The sequence below is a fragment of the Lutra lutra genome, chromosome 2 (genome assembly GCF_902655055.1).
Source record: "Lutra lutra chromosome 2, mLutLut1.2, whole genome shotgun sequence".
Classification (NCBI taxonomy): domain Eukaryota; kingdom Metazoa; phylum Chordata; class Mammalia; order Carnivora; family Mustelidae; genus Lutra; species Lutra lutra.
The window spans coordinates 119,661,259-119,687,199 of NC_062279.1; the positions used below are offsets into that span (position 1 = coordinate 119,661,259).

Genomic DNA, 25,941 nt, shown 5'->3' on the forward strand with positions numbered 1-25,941 from the left:
GGCTTACAGCCGGATATCCTCTGAGAGTAGTTCTAACCACAACTATTTTGACAACACCCTATGATAATGCAACTATAATTCATCCACAGTTCAAACTGTATTTCTCCTATAACTTCCATTCTCTCAGATCACCAGTTAGAGGCAATACCTTTTCTGCCAGCTGTTGATTGTCCTTTAGAATTTTTAACTTCCCCTTCTTTGATCATTGTCATAATTTGCTGTTCTTCCTCATCGGCCTCCATGTCACTGTCCAGGTAGCCGATCAGCAGCTCTGTATCTGTTTCTATATCTTCAATTGCCAAATAGAAAATGTTTTCTCCTTCCTGAGACAAAATTTAAAAATATGCTGTTGTATGACAAATAATTTTAAAAATGTTGATCCACTCATTTGTTTCTAATAGTAATGAAGAAATTATTTTAAGATACATTGAGTACCATGTGCCCGTTTTTATATCTCCAACTGATCTAGGTACTGAAAAAGGAAACTGACAACATTCAGTCACCTGGCAAATAAAATACAAATATATATTACAGATAGTGACATTTATAGATATCAATTGAAAGTCTATTTATATTTCTAAAAGTGAATTTCACATTGTTAATTTGCCTAATACAGTAATACCTTGTGGAGGTCCGTAAATGCAGTAAGAAGAAATTTGTTAAGTAATGGTGTCATTTCTGCACCCAGAGAACAATGTGCTATCAATGACCTAATTATGATTAATATTAAATCCAAAACTGGAAGGAAAAAAATTACAATTTATAATATAAGCCAGAGGAACAGCAAATGAACCCTAAAAGAATTTCCAAAAAACCTAGAGCAGAAACAGAAAAAAGACCAGGCACCTGAGAGGTTCAAAGAATTGACTAAATCATCCTGTGTACCTAAATTCCACTGAAATGACAGGAGAGCAGAAAAGAAAGGAAGTTCTGCCATCAATACATCAATTTTTTTTTTTCAGAATTCTAGAAGATTAGAAATCAGGGTTGAAATGATAGATAACTACTCAGAAGAAATTTCAACCCATAACAGACACAAGAAAAATGTTACAAAGAACCTACTTCCCAAGGAAACCCCAGAGAAACTTCACACTTGGAATGAACTGGTACAAAAAGCCCCTCTGGGCCTTCGGCCAATCACCAGGGAGGCCAGAACTGGGGCTGCTTAGCTCGCTGTCCCCAGGAGAAACACCCAGAATTGCTGTCTTTTACATAGTTGAGGATTTGTTCTGGGAGGGCTCCTAGTTTGGCTGCTGAGGATAAAGAGAAGCAAAGCATAGCCTGAATTTATTGAACCTTGGTGGTAGGCAAGGGGAGGGAAGGACAAGGACAATAAGCTCCACCAAAGAGTGAAATTCAATAACGGAGAGAACAAAGAACAAAGCCTTCCCTCTGTTGTCATTATCACCACATTCTTGTTAAGGAGGAAGAGACAAGAGGAGGAAGAAGAGGTAAGGTGAATGGGAGAAGGAAGAGGAGAGGGAGAAGAACGTGTAAGACATGTATTTGTTTGTGTATGTCTTTTTACATAAGCAGAACCCTCATGAAAAGTCGGGAAAAATATGCATCAAACTGTTACATAGTTATCGTTTGGAGGCTGGGAGGAAAAGTAGTCTATATTCAATACTATTATATGTTTTTTTGTTTTGGTTTTTACAATGAAAAGAATCTTCGTAATTTTTAGAACAATATATATTAGAAAATTCCATGCAAGAAATGGAAATGATCATATTCATCATTTCTGGTCAAGAAAGGCTTGATGCAAAAGTTCGAGTTATTGAACAAATCTAACCATCAGCTACAGTTAATTAAAACATGTTTCTATAATATTTAGAGCATCCTTGGAAGTTTTTTGAATTTCAAACCTGCAAAAACTATAAAAAAGTTATTTCTAATTAAGAACACAATTAACTTCTATACAATTGTTACTCTTTGTGCAACAAAAATAGACGAAAAACAACACAGACACTCAATAAAAGAGAGGTCTCTTTTTAAATTAACTCAGAAGTGGCAATTTCCAGAGTTTGGAAACCACTTGCCAAAAGTTACCCAAAGCAACAAATGAAGATTTCAGAATACAATCAGAAATTTTAGGGACGCCTGGGTGGCTCAGTTGGTTAAGCAGCTGCCTTCGGCTCAGGTCATGATCCCAGCGTCCTGGGATCGAGTCCCACATCGGGCTCCTTGCTCATCAGGGAGCCTGCTTCTCCCTCTGCCTCTGCCTGCCGTTCTGTCTGCCTGTGCTCGCTCTCTCTCCCTCTCTCTCTCTGACAAGTAAATAAATAAAATCTTTAAAAAAAAAAAAAAAGAAATTTTAGTGCTTATCTGATCAATAGACAAGAAATTTAATTGAACCATCTCTCCAGAATATTTAATCATCAATTTTATGATGGCCTTCATAGCACCAAGAAAAGATAACATTTTTTAATTTTAAAACATGATAACATTCACTTAAACTGTAATCATAAGACACAGCATGCCTATTTAGGAACTCCATAATTTTAAAAAATTAATATACCAGTTAAAATCTCAATTTAATAAAAGTAATAGCAATATAGCCACCAAGGGCCAACTACATGTCTTGTCTGTATGCCAAAATATGGTACGAAGAGGTATTACATTACAGGTATTATCATTACAGGTATTATTCCAATCTATTTATTTTATAGAAATATAGATACTTTCTATGTATAATTCCTACCACTACCCAGTCCAAGAATCTCTTCCTTTCATTTGCTATCATAATAATTTTAAGAAGTATCCTCTTAGAAGCTTCCTTCCATACACTTCACTAATTTAATTGCATAACAACTCTTCATTAATATTGTTCTCCTTCTTCAAAAGTTTCCATTGCCAGAACCTGCCAGATTCCTAATCACTGGAGCTCTCTTGAGCTCTTAGGGCATATTCCTCACCTGTAGGCTCACCCCCAAGCCCAATTCCATGTCAATTGGCAAGAAGGATTTAAAAGGTGTTGACCCAAAGTCCTGGGACTCAGCATCAACTCCCTGTTGTCATTAGCCTGGCTCTGACCTTGCGTTTCAGCTTTGATGACTATTCTAATATTCAGATCCTGAAATTTACTTCTTCTTATAGCCACCATTTCTGATCATTGGGTTTGTGGCTTATTCCCCTGAACATAGATCCCTCCATAAGAAAATCACTCCTTACATTTACATGTTAGGATTTAGCACCCTTCTGGACTCTGCTTGGGGTCGGGGGTCCTGCTTATGGTTCCTGTTATGGGTTCCTGGCGATTTTGCTGAAAATGCTTGAGCTGGGGGCACCAGGATGGCTCAGTCGGTTGAGCGTCAGACTCTTGACTTCCACTCAGGTCACAATCTGAGGTCTGGGATTGAGCCCCCAGGTAGGGCTTTACACTCAGTGCTAAGTCTCCTTGTCCCTTTCCCTCCTCCTCTGCTCCTCCCCCTGCTCATGCTCTCTCTCTCTAATAAATAAATAAAATCTTTTAAAAAATGCTTTGGTTGAAAGAAGGCTGTTCAACATGATGACCTGTTCAAAAGCAAATATTCCTTTGTAAAAAAAAAAAAAAAAAAATTAATTTAAAGGGAGACAGAGTGTGTGTGTGAGCACCAGTAGGGGGAGAACAGGACTAGAGGGGGTGAGAACCTTCAAACAGAATCTACACTGAGCTCACAGCCCCACAGGATGGGAAGCCAATCTCACAGCCTGAGATTACGACGTGAGCCAAACCAACAGTCCCACACTTCACGAACTGAGCCACTCAGGCACCCCAAAAGTAAATATTCCTCAGCCAGTGGTTTTCATTGTGTTGGTAATCAGTATACAACACAGAGTGAGTGGTGATACAATTGTTATCCATCTCCTGCATTACTGCCCAACATTCTGAATTTGTTTCTTAGTCTTGTTTCATTTTGCTTCATCTTTGTATATCATTTTCAGCTAATTATTTGTACTGCTAGCTGCTTGTAGCATCAAAAAGCTGCAGTAGCCTAAATGTCCAACAACAGAAGTTGGAATAAATTAAATACCTAGCAATTGGTTTTAAAATTTACCAAAATGTAATTTTGATGGGAAAAAATATATATGTCATACGTGTGTGTGTATATGTGTGTACATATATACACACATACATACAATGTGCCCCCACGAAGAAAAAGATGTAAACAAACATATTAATGGATAATTAAGGGATAATTTTAAGTATTTTGCAGAATCTTCTGCTAGTCCAGACGTTACAGTGTTTCTAGAATTAACAGGTGTTACAATAAATAATAAACAGACCTGGTTCTTGATACCCTGAAATTGTACCTCATAGGGACTAAACAGCACAGGCTTTGGGCCGGCCAGGGTTCAAAGTCTCAAACCACCAGTTTCCTCATTTGCAAGATGAAGAAAATTAACAATGCTTATCTCACAGGCTTGTTGGTTGTAAGAATTAAAAGAATATTTGTAAAATCGGGTAAGGTGCTTGGCATATGATAAGCATTCATGAATGGCAGCTCTGCTATTATTATTATTATTATTGTTTCATCATGATATAAAACTTGAAAGACAGTGGTTAAAACAGTCCTTTTTCTCAAAATTTATTTCAACCCAAGTGCCACATAAAGTTGCTATGACAATGCTGCTTTTGACTAAATTTCATTTGGCCAAATTGCTCTCGGCCAAAATATAATTCAATTCTACTGACTGCCTACCAGAGCTCTGAATTACTTTGGATTTCTGGTTGTCACGCTCTGTTCTCTTGTTAACACACTAATGCGTCACTCTGGTTTGGACCTTCGATCCCAGTCACCCGTCTGAACTATTCCTAACATGACCAGCCATCTGCTTTGCTTGCAACTGAGGGGTTTCCCAGGACATGGGGCTTTCACAGTTAAAACTGAAAGAGTACTGGGCAAACCAGGACAGTTGATCACCCTAACTATACCCATCATATTCTCCAAAACCACATTCTGAACTCTACTTAAGATTTCCTATCAATAATATTGACTGGGTCCATCCCTCAATCCCCAGCTCCAACTGAGGGTTTTCAACTTATAGAATGAGTCATATCTCCAAATATGGCTCCAAAGTCTTATTAAATAGACTCCCATAATCTGAACTCTCTTTGTCCTCTCATCTTCAACTATCCTTCAAATGAAACTGCATCCTATTCTTTAGGCCAACTGGTACACTCCCTCAGAAAACACTGGCCTCATTCCTGCCTTAGTACAATTGCAAAAACACCACGTGGCCTCCCTGCTACAACTCCTTAGCATCGTCTGAGGCACGGACCATTTTCGTCCTTCTCCATGAAACCTTCACTAATCTACTAAATGCATGTAGATTCCAGGGGTTTTCTCTATACGAAATGCTTTAACTTTATTGGGCATTTATAATTTATTTCTGTGGGCTTTGTCATTTAATTCATATGATCAGGAAATTCTAATATGTGTTGATCTTATCTTCCCAAAGATAATTTCCTCAAGGCAGCAAATAAGAATTACCATGTGTTGCCCACAGCATAAGCTGTACTCATAACAGTTGCTCAACATTTTACAAATAATGAAAAGTACAAAAGAATACTAAAATGCTTGTGTCTATGGAAGAAAAGCACTTATTAGTAAAATGTTTGCAGATACTTTCCTTTATGTGCCTTTGGTGATAGGCTATTAAAATAAACCAGGTCACAGATAGTGGTGACTTGGGAGGATGATGGCAGACAAATAACGGAGATGGTGAGAAGTATTAAGTATGATCTGAAGAGAAAGCAGATGCTATTTCCTGACAGAATATATATGCAGTATGAGAGTAGAAGGGTCGAAGATGAGTCCTTGGTGTTACAGTTTTCCCTCAAGCATTCACAGATGTTACTCTATTTAATAACTATTCTTCTTAAGGTCCAAAATAAAACACCAACTTACAGATTTTTGTTTTGAATCTGTATCTTCTCTGTAGATGTAAATATATTTTCACATGGTCCTTCACTCAGGTGCCCAAGAATATTAAAAATTATTAAATTAATTATTAAAAATTATTAAATTAATATTTAAAAATATTAAAAATTCAACCATTTTTTTAAAGATTGTATTTATTTATTTGAGACAGAGAGAAAGAGAGAGAGAGAAAGAGAGAGAGAACAACCTGGAGGAGGGGCAAAGAGAGAGAGGAAGCTTAGCGGGAAGCCCAGCTAAGCAGAGAGCCCGATGTAGGGCTCAATCCCAGGACCCTGGGATCATGACCTGAGCTGAAGGCAGACGCTTAACTAACTGAGCCTCCCAAGCATCCCCAATGCAGCCATTTTTAAGGTTAATTACTGTTCTTCAACAAATCTGCAAAGTAAGAGTGGTTCATAATCCCCAATTGAAAAAAAATATTTTAGGTTATAAACTACTTTCAAAGCTCTTCCTTTGAACAGAGACAATCCACTCAGATAAGTAAAGTATGGGAGAACATTATCTGTTTCTCTGAATGATACTGAAAAAAAATAATTGTGGCTTATATTTTATTAGAGTCATCATTTTGGTAACATCATATATGGAACTCAAATTTAGAGACAAACTTATACACACAAGAGATTCTCTGAATATCTTCATTGTCAGGGTTTTTAAACAAATTTAGGTAATGAAGATAAATAAATCCAGAAAAAAGGTAGTAACCTGGCCAGGATGATTCAACAGGAAAGCTGGAGATGGTGCCATGTGGTAGAGCTGTTACAGAGCATTCTCTTGAGGCAGGTGCTCCACCAAAATCCTAATGCACCAAAATAACCATTTCTGAATTCATAAAGTAGAGAAGGGCAGCCATATAAATACTGTTATATTCAACTGTCATGTAGTCTGAATGAGTAACTGTATGGATATGGTCCTAAAAACAAATACTATCATCAATGTCATTATCTCTTTCCATGCTAGTAACCTACTCTTAGCCCACTGAGTGTCTTAGCACACCGGCTGGGAAGTTCCATCACAGGAATGAGCCCAGGGGTGATGAAATCAGCCTCTATGCCAGAGTAAAAACTCAGATCTAGAGAGGAACATGAGGAGGCAGTCTTTAGACTTTAGGGCTTTAGAATCAGACTACAAACTGACACAACTCTGTCACTTTCTGCCTATGTAGGCATCCTTCCTTATCCCTATGGGCCTCAACTGCCTCATCCATAAAGCAGAAAAAATACAATTTATTTATGCCTTGGATCTTACTGTTAATTTCTGGTAAGTGGCTAAAAACACATAAAAGAAATACTACCTCACACCAGTAAAGCACTTTGCAGTTTTCTAAAGATTTCAATTACTTTATTTCTTTTTTTTTAAAGATTTTATTTATTTATTTGACAGAGAGAGATCACAAGTAGACAGAGAGGCAGGCAGAGAGAGAGAGAGAGAGAGGGAAGCAGGCTCCCTGCTGAGCAGAGAGCCCGATGCGGGACTCGATCCCAGGACCCTGAGATCATGACCTGAGCCGAAGGCAGCGGCTTAACCCACTGAGCCACCCAGGCGCCCCTCAATTACTTTATTTCATCAGATTTTCACAGTAACCTTGTAAGATACAGATGGAAATGTCAAGTGAATTTCCTAGGACATTGGACAAAGAGATTCTACTTTGGAATCATATAAACTAACTTGGGATTCTAGCACACAACTTATTAGCAACGTATCCTTAGGAAAGGTTATCTTAACTTCATTTAATTACCTTATCTACAAAATGGGATCAATAGCACCTACCTAAAAGATTAAAAAATAAGGAGTATATAAAGTAAGCGTGATAAAGACAGTAGGCACCTAAGAGATGGTCAGCATCAGGGTCCATCTCCCAGAAGAACTCCTCCAACCAGTGCACATTTTACAAATGGGAAAGTTGAGGCTCATAGATGATAAATAAATTGCAAAGCTCACACTTAGTAAATTCTAGAGCCAGTCTAGAACTAGAACTGTGAGAACTGGCACGATGAGGTCAGGATGAAATGGAATTAGTTAATCATTACAGCTACAATTTCAATTTTACTGGATAAAATATTTCCTAACGGAGCCTAAAATAACCCAATGCATTTAAGAGCTAAAGCGAATTTGTCTTCACATTTTTTTTTTTTTTTTTTTTTTTTTTTTTTTTTTTGCTGCTTACTTTTCAATGACTCACAAAATAATTTCCTTTTTTAGGAAAAGATCAGACACTTATTATTTACTATGTTGCCTCAATCTCATCCACAGGAAAACCTTATATCCTGTTATGTAGATCTGATATTAATATACTCTTAAAATAGCCAATTATATGCCATATACAAAGTAAGAACCCTTAATTAGGAGTCAAGATGGTTCTTCTGGCCTTGCCTTTACCACTTGGGCCCTTTCATGTTGGACGAGTCTCTTACCATCTTTGGAACTCTTTTACTTCATCTGTAAAAGGATGGAGGTAGACTTCATTATCTTATCCCTTCCAGAGCTAGATTCAATCACAAGTGAAATAATTTCTTTTTGAAGCACTAGTTAACAAAGCTAAAGAGAGAAGCATGCATACAGAATGATGTGATCATTGCTGTTCCTCTCAGACTTCACCCTGTGAAGAGGAATTAAGAGTGGAAAGCTGGGTACACAACCTTGTAAGACTGGGGGAGGGGGCTTCTCTGAAATTACACAGAATAATGAAAGCCACCACTTAATGAGATTTTCTCAAAGTGACTGCTTCTTTATTATGGCAGTAGCTAGAACCAAATAAACTCACAATGCCTTCCAGTCTAATTCTTTCCGATTCTATCAATATCACAAAGCATTTACTCCTGGATATACAGGTGTACCTACTTTTCAAATTTCCTATCTCCTTCCAATACCCAAAACCTCAAAAATCTCAGCTTTCTTTGACAATTTGCCTACTGTCCCTTCTCAAGTACCATGCCCCACTAGGAAAGATTTCATGAACTCATGCATTTGAGGTTCAGTTCTGTTATTTCAAAACAGCAAAAGTAAATAACTCATTTTGCAAGGAAATGTCATCCCCACTGTGTGCAAATAAATAAAACTCTAGAAGAGGCCAAGCGTGATTCGGTGTTCCAGCTGCGCCTGTCTGCAGCTTGGTTTCTGTTTATTTGTTGGCAGACTGTTGTGCACATGTGGATGATGTAAGAAAAAATCGTGATTGTGAAACTGGCGAAGACACAGTTCATTGTATTAAAAAGGTAGTAAGTAGTGAGAATTCAGATTCTCCAGCAATAGGAAATCAACTTCAAAATTCTAGAGGTTACAAACTGAAACTCTACCAGCGTGGATGAAAAGAAAAGTTTGGACTCCAACCCAGTTACCGATAGAAGGAGGAGACAAGTGACAAAAGTGGAGAAAACAAAATGTAATGAAATAGGAAGAATTCCATATTTACTATCCTCTCACTTAATTCTTCTTTACAAAAACTCTAATTCAGTCTCCACTTGTGTATCAGTATCATTTCGGCAGAGCTCAATGTACAAAGCTGAAAAATATCAGTAAAAATTCATTTCCACAGTAAATTTCACAAAATATATTAATACTCATGTAACAATAAAACCAAAAACCTTTAAAATAAGGTCTAACTGTAATAGACCATCGCATTCTTATTTATTCACTCCCATCCCGGGAGGACTGTACCAAGTAGCGATGTAGCTCAGAGTCTTGCAGTGGTGTCTGTGAGAGGTGGGTACTGGATCAGGCTTGACCATGTGACTTCTATCGACCCATGAAACGTGACTGGAAGTAAGGTGAGCCATGTCCAAGAGAAAGCTTTAAGAGAGTCATCACGTTTGGGTGACTGCTCTCTCCCTTCCTCCAGGAAAACGCATGTCTCTGGTAAGGACTGTTCCTCTAGAACCAAGTGGAACCGAACATTGGAAAAAGTCACAGCCTCCAATAGCCTGCACTTGTGTGGACAAGAACTAAATCTCTGTTGCTATTAACCACTAGGACTTCAAGGTTACATGTTAGACCAGTCTTCTTGGCAAAAGTTGACTGATACAATGACTTCAACAAAATAATACCTTTTTAAATTATTTTCTTGGTGAATAAGAAGAAAATGTCTTGAAATCAAGGCAAATCACATGCAGCAGGAAAATGACAGGTATATTTTAAAGAGTGAACTGTGTAAAGTAATTTAATTTCATGTTTATGGTGCATTAATCAGGTCCTATAAAAAATGAAGTTTTAAACAAATATAAATGAAATGGTCCCCTTTCTTTTTTTAAAAAGATGTATTTGTTTATTTGAGAGAGAGAAAGAGAACAAGCACATGGAGAGGCAGAGGGAGAAGAGCGGAAACAGACTCCCTGCTGAGTGCAGAGTCCTACACAGGGCTCGATCCCATGACCCACGAGATCATGACCAGAGCTGATCAGGTGTCAGATGCTTGACCAACTGGGCCGCCCAGGAGCCACTCAAATGGTCTCTTTTCTAATCACAGCTCATAATCAGCCACAAAGCAAAGAAACTGTTTAATATGATTCCCAGGAATGAGATACTGTATTAAGCAAAAAACTAAGTCCATAAATAAAAAACAACAATCACTAATCACTAACATATATGCTATCTTTCTCTGAGGGGCTCAAGCAAAAATAGTTATCTTCGAAGCATCTTACAGAACAAATCTGACATCATGGAGAAAAAAGTGAACAGAAAAAACCAGAAGAATAAAAAGAAAATTTTGCTACATAGAAAACACATGATTTGATCCTGGGAAACAGAGGTTCTTCACAGAAAAAAACCTGTAACTCAGCTATTTTATTTAGATGTAAGTTATCAATATTGATAGACTAAGACACTTTAAAATAAGATTATGCTACAGGGAAACGAGCGGCTATTTTATACACAATCAATTAAATGTGTTTGCATAGTATATTTGCTCTATTTTACAACAGAATCTCTTTTAACCGACCTCCACTTAACACATCCCCCAGATTTACCCAACACTCTGCATCAAATCTGCCGAACGATGCCCCAAGTCTTCTCAGCGAGCAGCCTGCTCTCTGCTTTGCCCACACACCTCTGCCCTCACCACTTGACTTGTGTGCTTGCATCCTAAGAGTCCATTGTGTTTGTTCCCACAGGTTAATGTCACTTGTACAAGCTATTTAATTAGTAACTTCACTAAATGTTACATAAACAAAAGACATGAGTGAGAAAAAAATGCAATTGTTTCTAAGAAAGTCAGTTGTATATTTTGAAAAGACTCAAGGTAAGGCTGTAAAAAAAAAAAAACTGTCAAGATACAGAAGGCAAAGCAAATCTAAAAGATGGGGGAAAATCATAAATCTGGACTGCGCTCAGGTTGCTTTACAAGAAAGAGGATTTACTCAGACTACTTTAAAAATAGCAAAACTGAATACTTTAAGGAATAGTTATGAAAAAAATATGATCGCAAACACTAGTGAGAAAACCTATACTAAGAATCAAGATGGCTTTGGTCATAAATCAAAAAAAAATAAAGAATCAATGTATACTTATAAAACTTAAAATAAAATGGTTGAAATATCAATTCTATGCTCCCTACTAGCACAAACTTTTTCTATTACCTGACCAAGTATTGGTCCATATCATATCAGAAAAGAGAATTTCAACCAAATTATCATATAACCGAGTCTGGGCAAAAGTTCCCCACACATGCCTCCCTAACCATCTATGCTGTCCCTATCAAAGTATTTACCATCCTGATCTGTATTTATTTAGCTCTATCCCCTAACTGGGCTATAGGCTCCATGGGGGAAGAGATTATAACCTCAAATTATATGTAAATTATCATTCCCAAAATATTTATTATTCTAAATGGGATCAGAATTAGCTAAACACAGGTCTCTCCTTCCCCAAAGATCGCTGGTTCCCTGTGGGCAGGCCCTACATCATATTCACCTACGTAGATATATCAGTACCTGACTCAACCCCTTGCTCATTGAGGCGATCCACAAAGGATCCACTGAACTGAACTAAGTAAGAGAAAAATAACTGTCCTTTCCTTTTGAATTAATAAGACCATAAAGGCAAGGGTGTCATTCAGGGAAGTGGAAGTTGCTACAAAAAGGGTTGGGGGATCAACTTCCCCTTCCCAATGAATTCTTAAGAATTCAAAACTTAGCCAACAATTGAGAGTGTTTTAACTAACTGGAAATAAGAGAACAGATTAGACAAGCAGATGTGCTTCCTGGAAAGAGAACCAGAAGCAGCCAACCACACTCCACTCAACATACCAAAAGTCAACTCAAAAACCTAGGAGAGAAGCTAAATGTCCATTCAACACATCTATTGCTGCACATAATGCACATAGGACTGCAGAGACCCATACTCACAAGAATGCCCAAGCCAGTTCCTACTCTGTAGAACTTTACATGCTCCTGGTGGAAAAGGAATAGAAACTGGTTAAATTACCACAAAGCAAAAAGGGCCCAAGACAGTTGTACAGAGAGCAGCAGCTCTGCAATTTTTAGAGGCAGTTCCACAACAGCATTTAAAATTCACTCTGAACCCTGTAAGCTGGGTAAATTTTGGACAAGATAAGATCGAGAGGGAATGGGTCTATTAGAATAGGGAAAATGATGGGGCACCTGGGTAGCTCAGTGGGTTAAGCCTCTGCCTTTGGCTCTGCTTGGTCCTGGGATCAAGCCCCACATTGGGCTCTCTGCTCAGCGGGAAACCTGCTTCTCCCTCTCTCTCTGCCTGCCTCCCTGTCTACCTGTGATCTCTCTGTCAAATAAATAAATAAAATCTTTTTTTAAAAAAAATAGGGAAAACAATGTTGGCAAAGTCACAGCATTGCAAAGGGTGGTTTAGGTTATGGCAAGCAACAAGCCTAGCTGTAACCCTAGGTATTGCAGAAAAGTTGCAGACAAGTCCACTAAAAAGGTAGCTTTGATGTGTGAGTGACCAAGAAGTCAGGCACAGATGGAACGTGCCCTGTGAATTGCAGCATTTGAAGAAAATTATAAGGCAACTACCTCACACTAATGAGACAGGAAAAAAAAAAAAAAAGGTGGAAAAGTAGAAACCTAGAAGAAATTTTGTTCAACCAATCAATATGACTGTATATTTTATATGTCAACTTGAGTAGAACACAGGGTGTCCAGATATTTGGTCAAACATTATTCTGGGTATATCTGTGAGAGTATTTTCAGATGAGATTAACATGTGAATTCACTGACTGAAAACAGGAGCTTGCCCTCCCCAACATGGGTGGGCCTCATCCAATCAGTTGAAGTCCAACAGAACGAAAGACTGACCTTCCCCTGAGTAAAGACAATTCCTCCTGCCTGACTTCCTCCAAACTGGGACATTAGCTCTCTCCTGCCTTTGGACTTGAGCTGAAACATGGGTTGTGTTTCAAGCCTGAGGGTCTTCCGATTTAAACCACAGCCTCAGTTCTCCTGGTTCTTTGGCCTTCAGACTCAGACTATTACATCAGCTCCCCTTGGTATCTAGCTGGCTGGCTCACCCTGCAGATCTTGGGACTTGTCAGCCTCCATAATCATGTGAGCCAATTCTTACAATAAGTCCCTTTACACACATATCCACTGATTCTGTTATTCTGGGGAACCCTGACGAATACAATCAAACTTGAAATTTAAGATGTTTGTTACACTGCTACAATAGAATCTATATGATAAAAAACTAAAGTACATTTGATATAACTTCTAGTCAAAGAAAACGTATCAACCTAGACAAAAATGTAACAATAAATAACCTACAGATAATCTCAGAGCAATAATCTTTCAGTATCAATAGGTTTTAATTCTACTTCTTTTCATTTTAATGACGATAGAAGCACTTCTAATAGAGATAAGTAATTCATTTGAGAAAAAAAAAAAAAAAAAGAATTGAGCCTGTATGTGCCAAGAGCTATGCTGGGACGAAGTATACCACAGGGAAATAAACTGCGCACAGCACTCAACCTCAGAGCTTATAGACTAAGTGTATGCCATTAATCACCCACCATCTTGTATGCCATTAATCAACCACAAAAGAAATAAAAAGAAATGGAAGATAACCTAATGAATCCAAAGACAGTGAGAACATGGTGCTTCTAGAGTATATAATGGAGAGAGCTGATCTCAACCGGAGTTCAAGGATGGTTTCCTGGCAATATGATGACTTAGCTCAGATTTGAAGGATACAAACAGAGGAATGTAGCAAAGGGAAAAGGGAAAATGCATGTGTGGAACAAGTGGAAAGATCTGGGACATTTAATAGCTGGGTAAAAACGAGTATAAGCTGCAAAAACGGAATGAAAATGAGTGGCTAGGAGAGGAGAGTACTTCACAACAGATGAAAAGCTCTGCTCCCCTACTTCCAGGCTCGATAAACTTGAGCTCAGCCTTTTCATCTGCAAAATGGGGATACTACTCCTTTGCAGGGAGAGAGGTTGTTAAGAAATTAAGTGAGATAATGCTGATGCAAAAATATGACAAATTTTTATAACGGACCAAAATAGCAATTTGAAATCTCATTTCATAAGTACAGATAATCAGTTTTTATTTATTTTGTTTTGGTTTTAGTTATTGATTGACTTTCTAGGGGTTAAAATTATGATAGGGTTTCCTCTGGCTTTTAGATGATGTCGAAAGAGTTAAAAATCGTATGTGTTATTGAATGACAAGATGTGAAGTATCTTCAGGGATTATTATATATCACTTTCACATACAATATGGCATTGGTCATACCATGAATTGAAACAAAGCAAAATATATTTACAGAAGTTTACTACAAGCATAAAATGCCCAATAATATGATTTTAAATCTAATAAAGAAAAAAAAATGAGGAAAGAGAAAAAAAGCTATTTACAAGCACACTACATTCCAAAGTCTAGAAATGTGCACATGGGGTTAAGTCACATAGGAAAAGCTCTCAGAAGCCCAGTTGGTTTACATGCTATTGCTAGAAGAAGAGTCAGGTTAACTCTCAGCAGAGTGACCATGTTCCTTTTTCCATCCTGAAAAACTAATAGAATGCAAAGAAAGAAAGAAGGAAGGAAGGAAGGAAAGAAGGAAGGAAGGAAGGAAGGAAGAAAGGAAGTGAAGGAGGAGGGAAGGGAGGGAGGGATGAAGGAAGGAAGAAGGAAAGAAAACAAACTAATAGAACAGACGGATATGTAAACCACCATTAACTGTGCGTAGCCATATGTCAAAGGACTTACTTAACCACAGGAAAAGAAACCAGGAAATGGTGCTTTAATCTCTGTTCATTGAGAAGAATTCAATAAAACGTTCATTAAATACCAACTTAAGAAATAATGAAACATTAGTCATTTGATTATGCATTTAATTAAGTATAATAAAAAGTGTGTATAGTTTTGACATAAGTCAGCCATGATGATGATATATTTAATTACTTCCTAGACTCTTGTTAAACTCCAGAAAAGGGAAGGCCACAACTCAAAACTCAGAACTCCTCTTTCATTCAACTCTGCACCTTCCCGATGCAATAAAGCACCACAAAGAGTGGCCTACAACTCAGTAATGAATCTTCCTTTTTCCCTTTCCTCAAGCAGTCTTTTTGGAATCATGTGAGACTTCCCAAGAGGACTAAGACACAATTAAGGATGACTAGATTAGGTTCTAAGAAACATATTTCCTAAGGTTCTGTGAGCCGGTTTCTCAAATTCTCAGAATTTAATATACTTAGCTGAATACAGTATAACTTTATTGTTTACTATAATCTTTGTTGAATTGAATTGAAAGACATATAAATTCCAAGACAAATTTTACACCTTCTTTTGAATATTTTATTAATCCAGTAATGGAACATGAAACTTCATATATTTTTTGTATTGCTAAGTAGTGGCTGAACCTTTTATGAGAATTCACTCATGTACTGGATGGCGTACACTTTTCTTTGAATAAAAATTTCCCTAGAAAACTCAACTTCCCTTCATAAAGAACTGTCACTAATTCTAGTGTTTTATGTTTATGCATTAAATTAACCTCACTTTGCAGCTTGTTTATTGACTATTTTAATACCAATCATTAAAAAAATGTAAAACTCATAATAAAATGTATCTCCAATTTTTTTTTAAAAAGCCATTTTCTTCTTTATGTTCATACACAAAAAAAATCTTGCCTGGAAACGAGTGGTATGTATGCTTGATTTTAGTTGTCTAAATTTTAGATTTAAGACTTAAATATGTGTGTGTGTGTATTATTTTAATTTCCTCCTCTGATAAATGGGGTATTCATGTTATCTGCTTTACTGAATCTAATACCAATGCCTCTTCTTTTCACTATATTTTTAGCAACTAAAAAATTTTAAACTTTCTTCTTTTTAGTCTTTACCATATCTCTTCTTAAACCTTGTAATGATATAGCACAATCCCAGTGTATTTAATGCAATGTTGATTAATTTTTAAATACTAATCTTTCATTATTATTATTTATTCAAAAGAATAATTCAAAATTAAGGTAATTCAAAAGAAACTACCAGTTCACAGCAAATACCATCTTTCCCATGAACCTTTGCCATTTCACTATTCTATATCCAGGTTTCCAAGTTAGTCCAGGCTGGACTGCTGGGTTCTTAGTCAATGGAATTATCTTCAATCTAAGGCTCTGATTATCGGTCGTAACAACTATAAAAAAAGATCTAGGACTTAACAACAAGGTGCTGTTGGCCACACAGTTGTCTGGCTAAGAGACAAGGTATTTATAGTAGACTGAACCGTGTACACACATACCAGTACATATCCTGCACTCACAGAGTAAAAATGCAACACTTTGCCAGACCAAATACTCTCACGTCCCTAGATTACAGACCAGAGTTCAAGTGGAAGCATTTGCCTTCTGTTATTTCAAAGGAAACAGACATAGCTTTCTTCCAAATTGACAAGGCAACTTCAGCCAGGTGTCCCACATCAGGAGAGAAGGGACAGAGAGCAGAGGAGGCCAGGTCACCTGGCACTTGCTGAGCCCCAACTGGATACACCCCTGCTCATGTGGGCGGGGGGAAAACAAAGAGAGCGGAAACAGACGGTTCTTGAGGAACTTAGCCCAGTGACAGAAACACATACAGAAGTTAATCATTTCTCTAAGTCAGCCCACGGCTATATCACTTAGTTGGGATTTCTATTCTGGAGATATTGGGAACATTTTAAATAATTTTGTTTCAAATTTTAAAAATTTTAAAGTAAATATTAAATAGAATTTAACTTTAAAATAGTAATAATAAATTTAAATTAAATATAAAATAGAAGAGTCAGCACTTTTCCTCCCAGAAGAATAATTTCACAAAATCCCAATTTTAAATTCTACTTCGGGGACGCCTGGGTGGCTCAGTTGGTTAAGCAGCTGCCTTCGGCTCAGGTCATGATCCCAGCGTCCTGGGATCGAGTCCCACATCGGGTTCCTTGCTCGGCGGGGAGCCTGCTTCTCCCTCTGCCTCTGCCTGCCATTCTGTCTGCCTGTGCTCGCTCTCTCTCACTCTCTCTGACAAATAAATAAAAAAATCTTTAAAAAAAAAAAATAAATTCTACTTCGTACTTTCACAATGACCAATCCTGTTAACAAAGGTCCCACATCAATCAGGAAACGAACATTCTCCAGCACTCCAGCTTCTCTTTGATGTCACAGAGGTGGACTTTGCTGGCTTAGGAATTATGAAAGCACGGGAGTCTCTGAAATGATTTCTAGAGACCCTACCTACTCACAACCAGCATTCTGCATTCTATTTTTTTTTAAGACTTTATTTATTTGACAGAGAGAAAGCACAAGTAAGCAGAGCTGCAGGTGGAGGGAGAGGGAGAAGGAGAAGCAGGCTCCCCACAGAGAAGGGAGCTCAATGCAGGGCTCCATCCCAGGACCCCGGGATCATGACCAGAGCTGAAGGCAGATTTAAGGACTGAGCCACTCAGGCGTCCCACAGCACTCTGCATTCTTTTTTTTTTTTTTTTTTTTTTAAAGACCCTCTGGCCTCTTTTTTTTTTTTTTTAATTTATTTGACAGAGAGAGATCACAAGCAGATGGAGAGGCAGGCAGAGAGAGAGGGAAGCAGGCTTCCTGCTGAGCAGAGAGCCCGACGTGGGACTCGATCCCAGGACCCCGAGATCATGACCTGAGCCGAAGGCAGCAGCTTAACCCACTGAGCCACCCAGGCGCCCAGCACTCTGCATTCTGAAACACAGCTGAGAGCAGGCAGAAAGAAAGTCTATGTGTTCTCTAAGAAACAATCGCCATGCACAAAACCCGCTTCTCTACAAACGCTGAAAAGTGGCTTAACATCATCATAAGGATCTCAAACCTGTCTTTGAGGTTGCCAAACCACTCTTGCTAATAAAGGTCTCTGCACAGCACAAGCCACCATCCCCACAGGACACTCCTAGCAATCTTTCCAAAGAGAAGACAGATCACAGAACCACAGCCTATACAAGGGCACAGTAAACAGTATTCAAGGGGCCTAAGTGGACATATGGTTTCCTGGGCATCCAACAACTGAGGAGCTGAGGGGCAGGGCACCAGGCTGCTGCTGCCATGGTCTGGGGCAGGCCCAACAGGATTTAGTCATGGCGCATAGCAGGCTGTTGCCTGAGTGGTTATTTGCTAGCACGTCTCCGATATGCTTGGTGTTTACACTAACTACCCTGAGAAGATTTTAGACTAAACAAAACAGACTTTGCTCAGTTCTATATAGAAACAAATCTATAGAGACAAAAACTATAAATTGACAGAGCTGTGATAAAAATACTTGCTAAATTATATTGGCACGCACAGGGTCCAGGTATTTTGCTTATGTTATCTCGTTTAATTTAATCGCCACAAAATCCAGTGAGGTAGGTATAGTGATCATTAATTCACAAGAAGGGGAGCACGTGGGTGGCTCAGTCGTTGAGTGTCTGCCTTCTGCTCAGGTCATGATACCAGGGTCCCGGGATCAAGCCCCACATAGGCTTCTTGCTCAATGGGAAGCCTGCTTCCCTCTCTCGCTCTCTCTCTCTCTCTCTCTCCCCCTGTCAAATAAATATATAAATAAATAAATCTCTAAAAAAATTTTTTTTCACAAAAAGGAGGAGTTCCAAGATTATTCTTACCCCATGGAGACAGTGACAAGACACCTCATGAACTATAGTATTTCAGTGTTCAACATGGGCCCTGGCATGAAGCAGATGCTTGAGAGCTATCAGCTGAACAAATGCATCAAGTGAACTAACTGAGCCAGCAAGGCTCAGAGCCAGGAATCTACTGTTTAAACTGCCTTTTTTAATAGTATCCAAACTAGGCTCAGTTCTGCATTCCTTCTGATTCTAGATCAAGTGCTTGTTTTGTCCACTGACTTTAGCCTTCCTCATCCTCCTACAAAGCAAATTACCCTCACTGACCATTGCCAGAGCCAGCCTTAAAGATGGCACCCAATGACGCCCTACCTCCTGGGATTGACACCCCTCCACTGTACTGGGGTCTGTGTCTATGTGACTAACAGCATCCCATGGCAGTAATGGTACAGTATGTCATTTCCAAAATTAGGTTATAAAAGATGGCCTCTCTCTCTCACACACACATTGTAAGGACCTATTTAGCCAGAGTGACTCCATCTTGGTTAAAAGCCATTTTGTTGTTTGTGCAGTAAAACTTAAACTGACCCTGCCCCCGCCCCCAGAGAAACTTACTAAGAAGCAACTCTGGAAAACCAGTAAAATATGGTCGGCTAGTTCCTAATAACAGAGCCCAAAATACAAGGCCAGGTCGGCCAGTTCCTGATAACAAAGCCCAGAATACAAGAACGAGTCAGGCCAGGTGGAGACATCCAATCAGTAAAAGTACACATACTGTCTCCCTAACCACCAAAGAATGTAAACTCCACCTTTTGGGGGCCAAACTTGAGCGCCAATTCTAACGAGAGTAATAGGTTAGTTCAAACAGCTACTATAGGGTAAACTGTAATTCAATTGGCCACCTGCATATGACCTAACATGACCATGCAACTTTCTGTGTATGTTACAATCTCATTAGCCACCTACGTCTGGCCAAGCTTTTGCTCTATAAAAATTAGTCTGTGAGACTGAAAGGGGTCGCTCTCTTCAGAGGCGGCCCTGACTGGTCAGTCAATTCTTGAGCCTGTAAGCTGGGGGTGGTCGCTCTCTTTGGAGACGGCCCTGGCCGGTCAGTCTGACTTCTAATGCTTAGCATAGAATAAAGTTTTGCATAACTTTAAATTTGTTTCAGTCTTGTTCCCCTGGCCAATCAGTCTGACTTCTAATACTTGGCATAAAATAAAGTTTTAAATAACTTTCACTCTGTCTCAGTCTCGTTTCATTTAATAACGGACCTAACACACATCACTCTCAGAGAAGCAACTGCGATGTCATGAGAATAGCTTCACATGGTGAAAGAGCCATGTGAGTAATCTTGGAAGTAGAATCCCTACCCCAATCAAGTCTTTAGAGGCTTCAAATGGCCCCAGATGACACTTGATTACAATAGTCCTTAGCTAGAACTCCAGAACCACCCAGGAAAGTTGCTCCCAAATTCCTGATCCTCAGAAAATGTATGAAATAATGAACATTTGCTGTTTTAAAGCTGTCAAAATTTGGGGGAAATTCATTATGCAGCAATAGATAACTAATACAATCACAAAAAAGATACAGATAAGATTTAGGCTAGATGAAAATCATTCTGAAAAATAACTCAAAAGTCATGCTCTAATAAAAGTGATTCACAGAATCCTCATAGTCAAAAGACAACAGCACAGTTTGTTTTGCTGCTGGGTGGGACATGGATACTAGGAAACAGAACTGGTCTTGAATGGAAGTAGCAGAAGAAACCACCTGTATGGTTTCTGGATTGAGAAGCTCAGGAAGTCCCGCCTACTCAAAACTTTTCCCTACACCCAAACTGACATGCTCTGATCCTGAAATTTTCCTATCATTAATTTCAAGAGATCTAAATGCTAACTTTAACACATTTTTAACACGTTAGCTAGAAGCTGAGGAAAAAGGAAATAAAGGGAAAAAGAGGCAAGGACAGATACTGCCTAAGTATGACCTCTGTATAAAGGAAAAGAAGGTGCAATGGTTTTGAATGAACTCAGGATAGTTTGAGAACTTAACATTAAGATCAAGGAATACCTGACATAAATAACTCTAAAATACGTATATCTTTAAATTAAACTGTTCAGCAAATGTTCAGTAGTTTCAAAAATATCCAAATAGTAAGTTGAGAAACATGGCAGGTTTTTAAAATCTGCATTTACTTCTTTGTAAATTATCTCAATTCTAAGGTATTAGAGCACAGTGGTTTTAGAGGGCCGGCAGGGAAGACAGATAACCTGGCTTCAATTCCTACCCAGCTACTCGTGGCTGTGTGGCCTCGGCTATTTACTTAGACTCTGAATATCAACAACCTCATTTGGCAAAGGGAGGCAACAATTATAGCACCTCCCTCATAGGATCATGGTAAGTATTAAGGTTATAACACACCTAACCACTTATTGGTACACAGTAAGTAGTCAGTTAGCTGCCATCACCATCATCATTATTCAGGATTAACTGATTCATTTCAAGTATCAACTGATACATTATCACTACACATAACTTAAAAAGGATATTTCTATAAATACTCATTTGGCCTGCCGATAAACTACAAACTGAATTAAAAAAATAAGTTGATAAGTAATACATTAATTCCAATACTTCCCATGAGAATATGTGGCCACAGTAGGACTAATACTTAAAACTTCATAGGACTGGGGCGCCTGGGTGGCTCAGTGAGTTAAGCCTCTGCCTTTGGCTCAGGTCATGATCTCAGGGTCCTGGAATCGAGCCCCGCATTGGGCTCTTTGCTCGGCGAGGAGCCTGCTTTCCCCCTCTCTCTCTGCCTGCCTCTCTGCCTACTTGTGATCTCTCTCTCTCTCTCTCACTGTAAAATAAATAAATTAAATCTTTAAAAAAAAAAAAAACTTCATAGGCCCAACTGCTTGTAATTGTACCTCAGTTTAAACTTTTACCTAATGAAAGACAAATACATACATTACTATAAGATAATCCATTAAAAGATCTGCAAGTTATTTAACTGATATTTTTGTGGTGTTACTGAAGAAATCATTAGACGGTTGCACCTTAATATTCTATAACAGATTCTAGAAAATATTATAAAAATACCATTTACATAAATCTGATAGAAAAAAACAGAACTAGAGAAGAAACTGAATTAAAGAAAAGTATAATTTTTTTTTTAAGATTTTATTCATTTATTTGACAGAGATCACAAGTAGACAGAGAGGCAGGCAGAGAGAGAGGGAGGGAAGCAGGCTCCCCACTGAGCAGAGAGCCTGACGTGGGACTCCATCCCAGGACCCCGAGATCACGACCTGAGCCGAACGCAGCAGCTCAACCCACTGAGCCACTCAGGTGCCCCAAGAAAAGTATAATTTTTATAAATGAAAAATCCTTTCAATTTTTTTTTTTTGGTTGCTTGGGTGCTAGGTTGGTACCACTGTGATATAAGTGCTGCATCACCATTCAATAAGCCTGTGGATCTTGTTTCGATGACAACGGAGAAAGTCTTGTCTGTGCTTTAAAAACATTCAAGTTGCTTCTCTCTTAGGGAATCCACATCTGATCTCCCAGCTCCACCATTCTGAAATATCACATGTCACCAGAAGACTCCAGGATAGGCTGCCTAAGACCTCGCAACAAGGCAGAGGAAGGAGAGAAAATAGTATGTAATAAAATAGCTCTCCTGGTAATGGGAAAACTAAACTGACATCAGAATTGGGACAAAGCTATGCTGACATCACAAGTTTGGCTCAATACCTGGTGCTCTCTTAACTTATTTCGGCAATCCACACAACCTGACATCCCTTGTGAGGTGTACCAAAACCCAAATGTTTTTCCATATGCTCCTTTTTCTTATGACACCAAGCCACCTTTTCATTTATGTTAATAACATACTGCAAAAAAGTCCCAAGGAAGGGATGCCTGGAAATATGTCCTAAATACATCTCTAAAATATCCCACTGGGGCCCCTGGGTGGCTCAGTGGGTTAAAGCCTCTGCCTTCGGCTCAGGTAGTGATCCTAGAGTCCTGGGATGGAGCCCCACATCGGGCTCTCTGCTCAGCAGGAAGCCTGCTTTCCCCTCTCTCTCTGCCTGCCTCTCTGCCTACCTGTGATCTCTGCCTGTCAAATAAATAAATAAAATCTTTAAAAACAAAATAAAATATCCCAAGAATTCACAGTCTCAACTTTGAATAATATAATTCTGTACCTAAATAAATAATTTTCTATGAAAAGATAAGAAATTTTTAAAAGCCTGTAAAACCCTGAGTAGGTCAAATATTTATTTAACTATTACTTCTTTTCCTTTGGTGTAACAAAATTAATTTTTAATAAGAGTCACCCATTTTTTTTATGTAGCCTAAGAATTTTTTGGTTCATTTTAAGCCACGTCTTTCACACTTAGAATTTTCTGGTTCAGTTGGAAATATTTTTCAGAAACCTGAACATATAGCTCAACTAATGATTCTGAAATGTGTGCATGTGGGAAGAATTTTGTTGCTTACAAGAGCCTTTAATAATTCATACATTTAAATCATCATTTCCAAAGCAAATTTTCCAAAATCAGATAAATTGCAAAACTACAAGTAAACTAAGTCTCCAAAAAGGAGTTCCAAACCTCTGCCAAAACAGACCTCAAATTCTTAATCCCTTGTCCAAAAAAATTGGACCAAGTATTGACGTTTTCCACCAAGCAAGCCACATAGCCACAAATGTTTCTCATTTACTCCACTCCTGGGACATACAGCTCAAATAAAAAATTTCCTGAATACCCCAAATTTCAGATACAATTTGGAATGTAAATGATTCATAATGTTATGCAGGAAACATTATGATCTTCTCCTACCAACTCAATGTTTCTGGAATGTAACCCACAGGAGATTATCCCAATGAATCAGAAGGCTGACATCACCGTCAGCCTTGTGACCCAACTATTATGTCCTCTGCCCCTAGCTCAGATGTGATTTTGAACTCTGAACGCTCTGCTACTCCAGCTACCGTTCAAGTAAAACAGACATTCCACCAAGGGAGCTAACGAAGATCCACACTGAGCTCTGGGCAAGTAACATGGTTACAGTGCACTCAACCCCCTCAAAGGAAAGGCCAAAACAACATTAAAAGGAATTAAAGGCACTGTCATCACTTGTGCACCAAAAGACTGCCCCAGTGGCCTCTGAACAGATTCTAATTAAATTCAAGGGTGAAACTTCACAGAGCCTCTAGTTAGTTTATGAATCCTATTCCAATCCCACCCTGCTTCACCTCCTCTAAATCAAATAACTTCTGGGAATATCAAAGTTGCAACAGTCATCCCTTTGCAGATTCCTCCTCTCTTCCAAGGAAAGAAGCACAGCGGAAGAAGAACACTGGACTGAAGGCCCAAATGAACATGAAAATTGTGTGAGTCTTAGCAACTGTGGTTACTCAAAAAGAGAGACATGTGGGTGGTCCCATATCATGAAATAAATAAACAGGGCATGGAGTCATGAATGTGGTTAAGAGAAGATGGAGATAAATACCTACTGACCTAGTATTCCACTATCTAAAGGGATCATGACAAGCAAAATGTACACTGAAAGGTAACTCTTCAACAAGCCTTATCTGAGAGAGCCTGACACAAAATTCAAAGCTGAGCGGGCAACACCTTAGAACTCTGGGCAAATGGAGAGAGTTACCGATGCTACAGAAGTAACAGCCAGTAGGAAGAAATGTCTCAAACAAAAGGCATCTGAGCAAAGGTTAAAATTATTATTTAAGCATAAGGAGAAAAGAATCTAGTTTAAATAGAATAACAGTCTCTAAAACAGTAATAAAGAAAGAACACAAAACAATGGGTTTGACTAAAGTAAATTTCATGGGTCTGTAGGCTTTCTGATAGCGGTAACATTCACAAGGAAATACTAAAACTGAGTCTATAAACTAAAATTATGAGTTAACTGGAGATGCTGTGAGATGATTGCATCAGGAAGCCACAAAAAATATATATAAAAGTTAATGTTCACACATTTTAAAAAATCAATTGAAATCTGTGGTTAGATCAATGTATGTCATGGGTCATCTAAAAAATGGCTTGAGGGGCGCCTGGGTGGCTCAGTGGGTTAAGCTGCTGCCTTCGGCTCAGGTCATGATCTCAGGGTCCTGGGATCGAGCCCCGCATTGGGCTCTCTGCTCGGCAGGGAGCCTGCTTCCTCCTCTCTCTCTAACTGCCTCTCTGCCTGCTTGTGATCTCTCTCTGTCAATTAAATAAATAAAATCTTTAAAAAAATAAAATAAAATAAAAAATGGCTTGAATATCTCTAACTGCTGAAAGATCCTGTTTTCCAGCTGAACCTAGCCTGTTGTTAAGAGGCATCTCTCATTTATCCAGACCAAAAAAGACAGTAATCACATTGGTCATCCAATACTTATTTATACTGAGAAAATGTGGTTAGCTAGTAACATCAGGAAATGGAATATTCTAGATGACCATCTTTTCTGGTTACTTTAAAACCTAATTCTGCATATTTTCCCTCTTGTGACTGTTGGTTTTACACTTGAGTGAAATCAGCATAACCTTCAGCAAATATTAAACCTAGAGTTTTTCTGATCTAAGTAAATGGCACGATATTTATGAAGCTTCTAGAATAGTACACATGGTAAATACTTAAGGAAATACCTTATTCTTTTCCTTCTCTCTTACTTCTACCAACCATAGTTTTGCTCTTTCTTTTGCAGTTTAGGATCCAGAAGCTGTGTTTTCACATGTGATCAGCCAATTTCCCCCCAAAATGCAATGTTTCTTTTTCTGCTAATCATCTGATCAAAGAGTTTTAATTAGAGGACCCCTCTAAAAATGTACTGCCTTAACTTTTTCTCTTCCTGGTTTAATTTCTACTGAGGAATCACCTAAGTTCAAATATAGTTTCTATCAGAGCCCAATGTTATATGAAGCTTTATACTAGAATACAGGGATACAGAATTCAATAAAATATGGTTCCTACTTAGGATGGTTAATTTTACATGT

The 25,941-nt window shown here is 38.4% G+C and overlaps 1 protein-coding gene across 4 annotated transcripts in view; it reads right to left on the reverse strand.

The window, feature by feature from the left end:
• Nucleotides 1-25,941, reverse strand: part of PRDM5 (PR/SET domain 5) — a 229,896-nt gene that overhangs the window by 114,027 nt on the left and 89,928 nt on the right. For all 4 annotated transcript variants that reach the window (XM_047718339.1, XM_047718342.1, XM_047718341.1 and 1 more), the window contains exon 4: nucleotides 149-323. In XM_047718339.1, coding sequence (XP_047574295.1) covers nucleotides 149-323 — 175 coding nt within the window. The remainder of the gene's footprint in view (nucleotides 1-148; nucleotides 324-25,941) is intronic.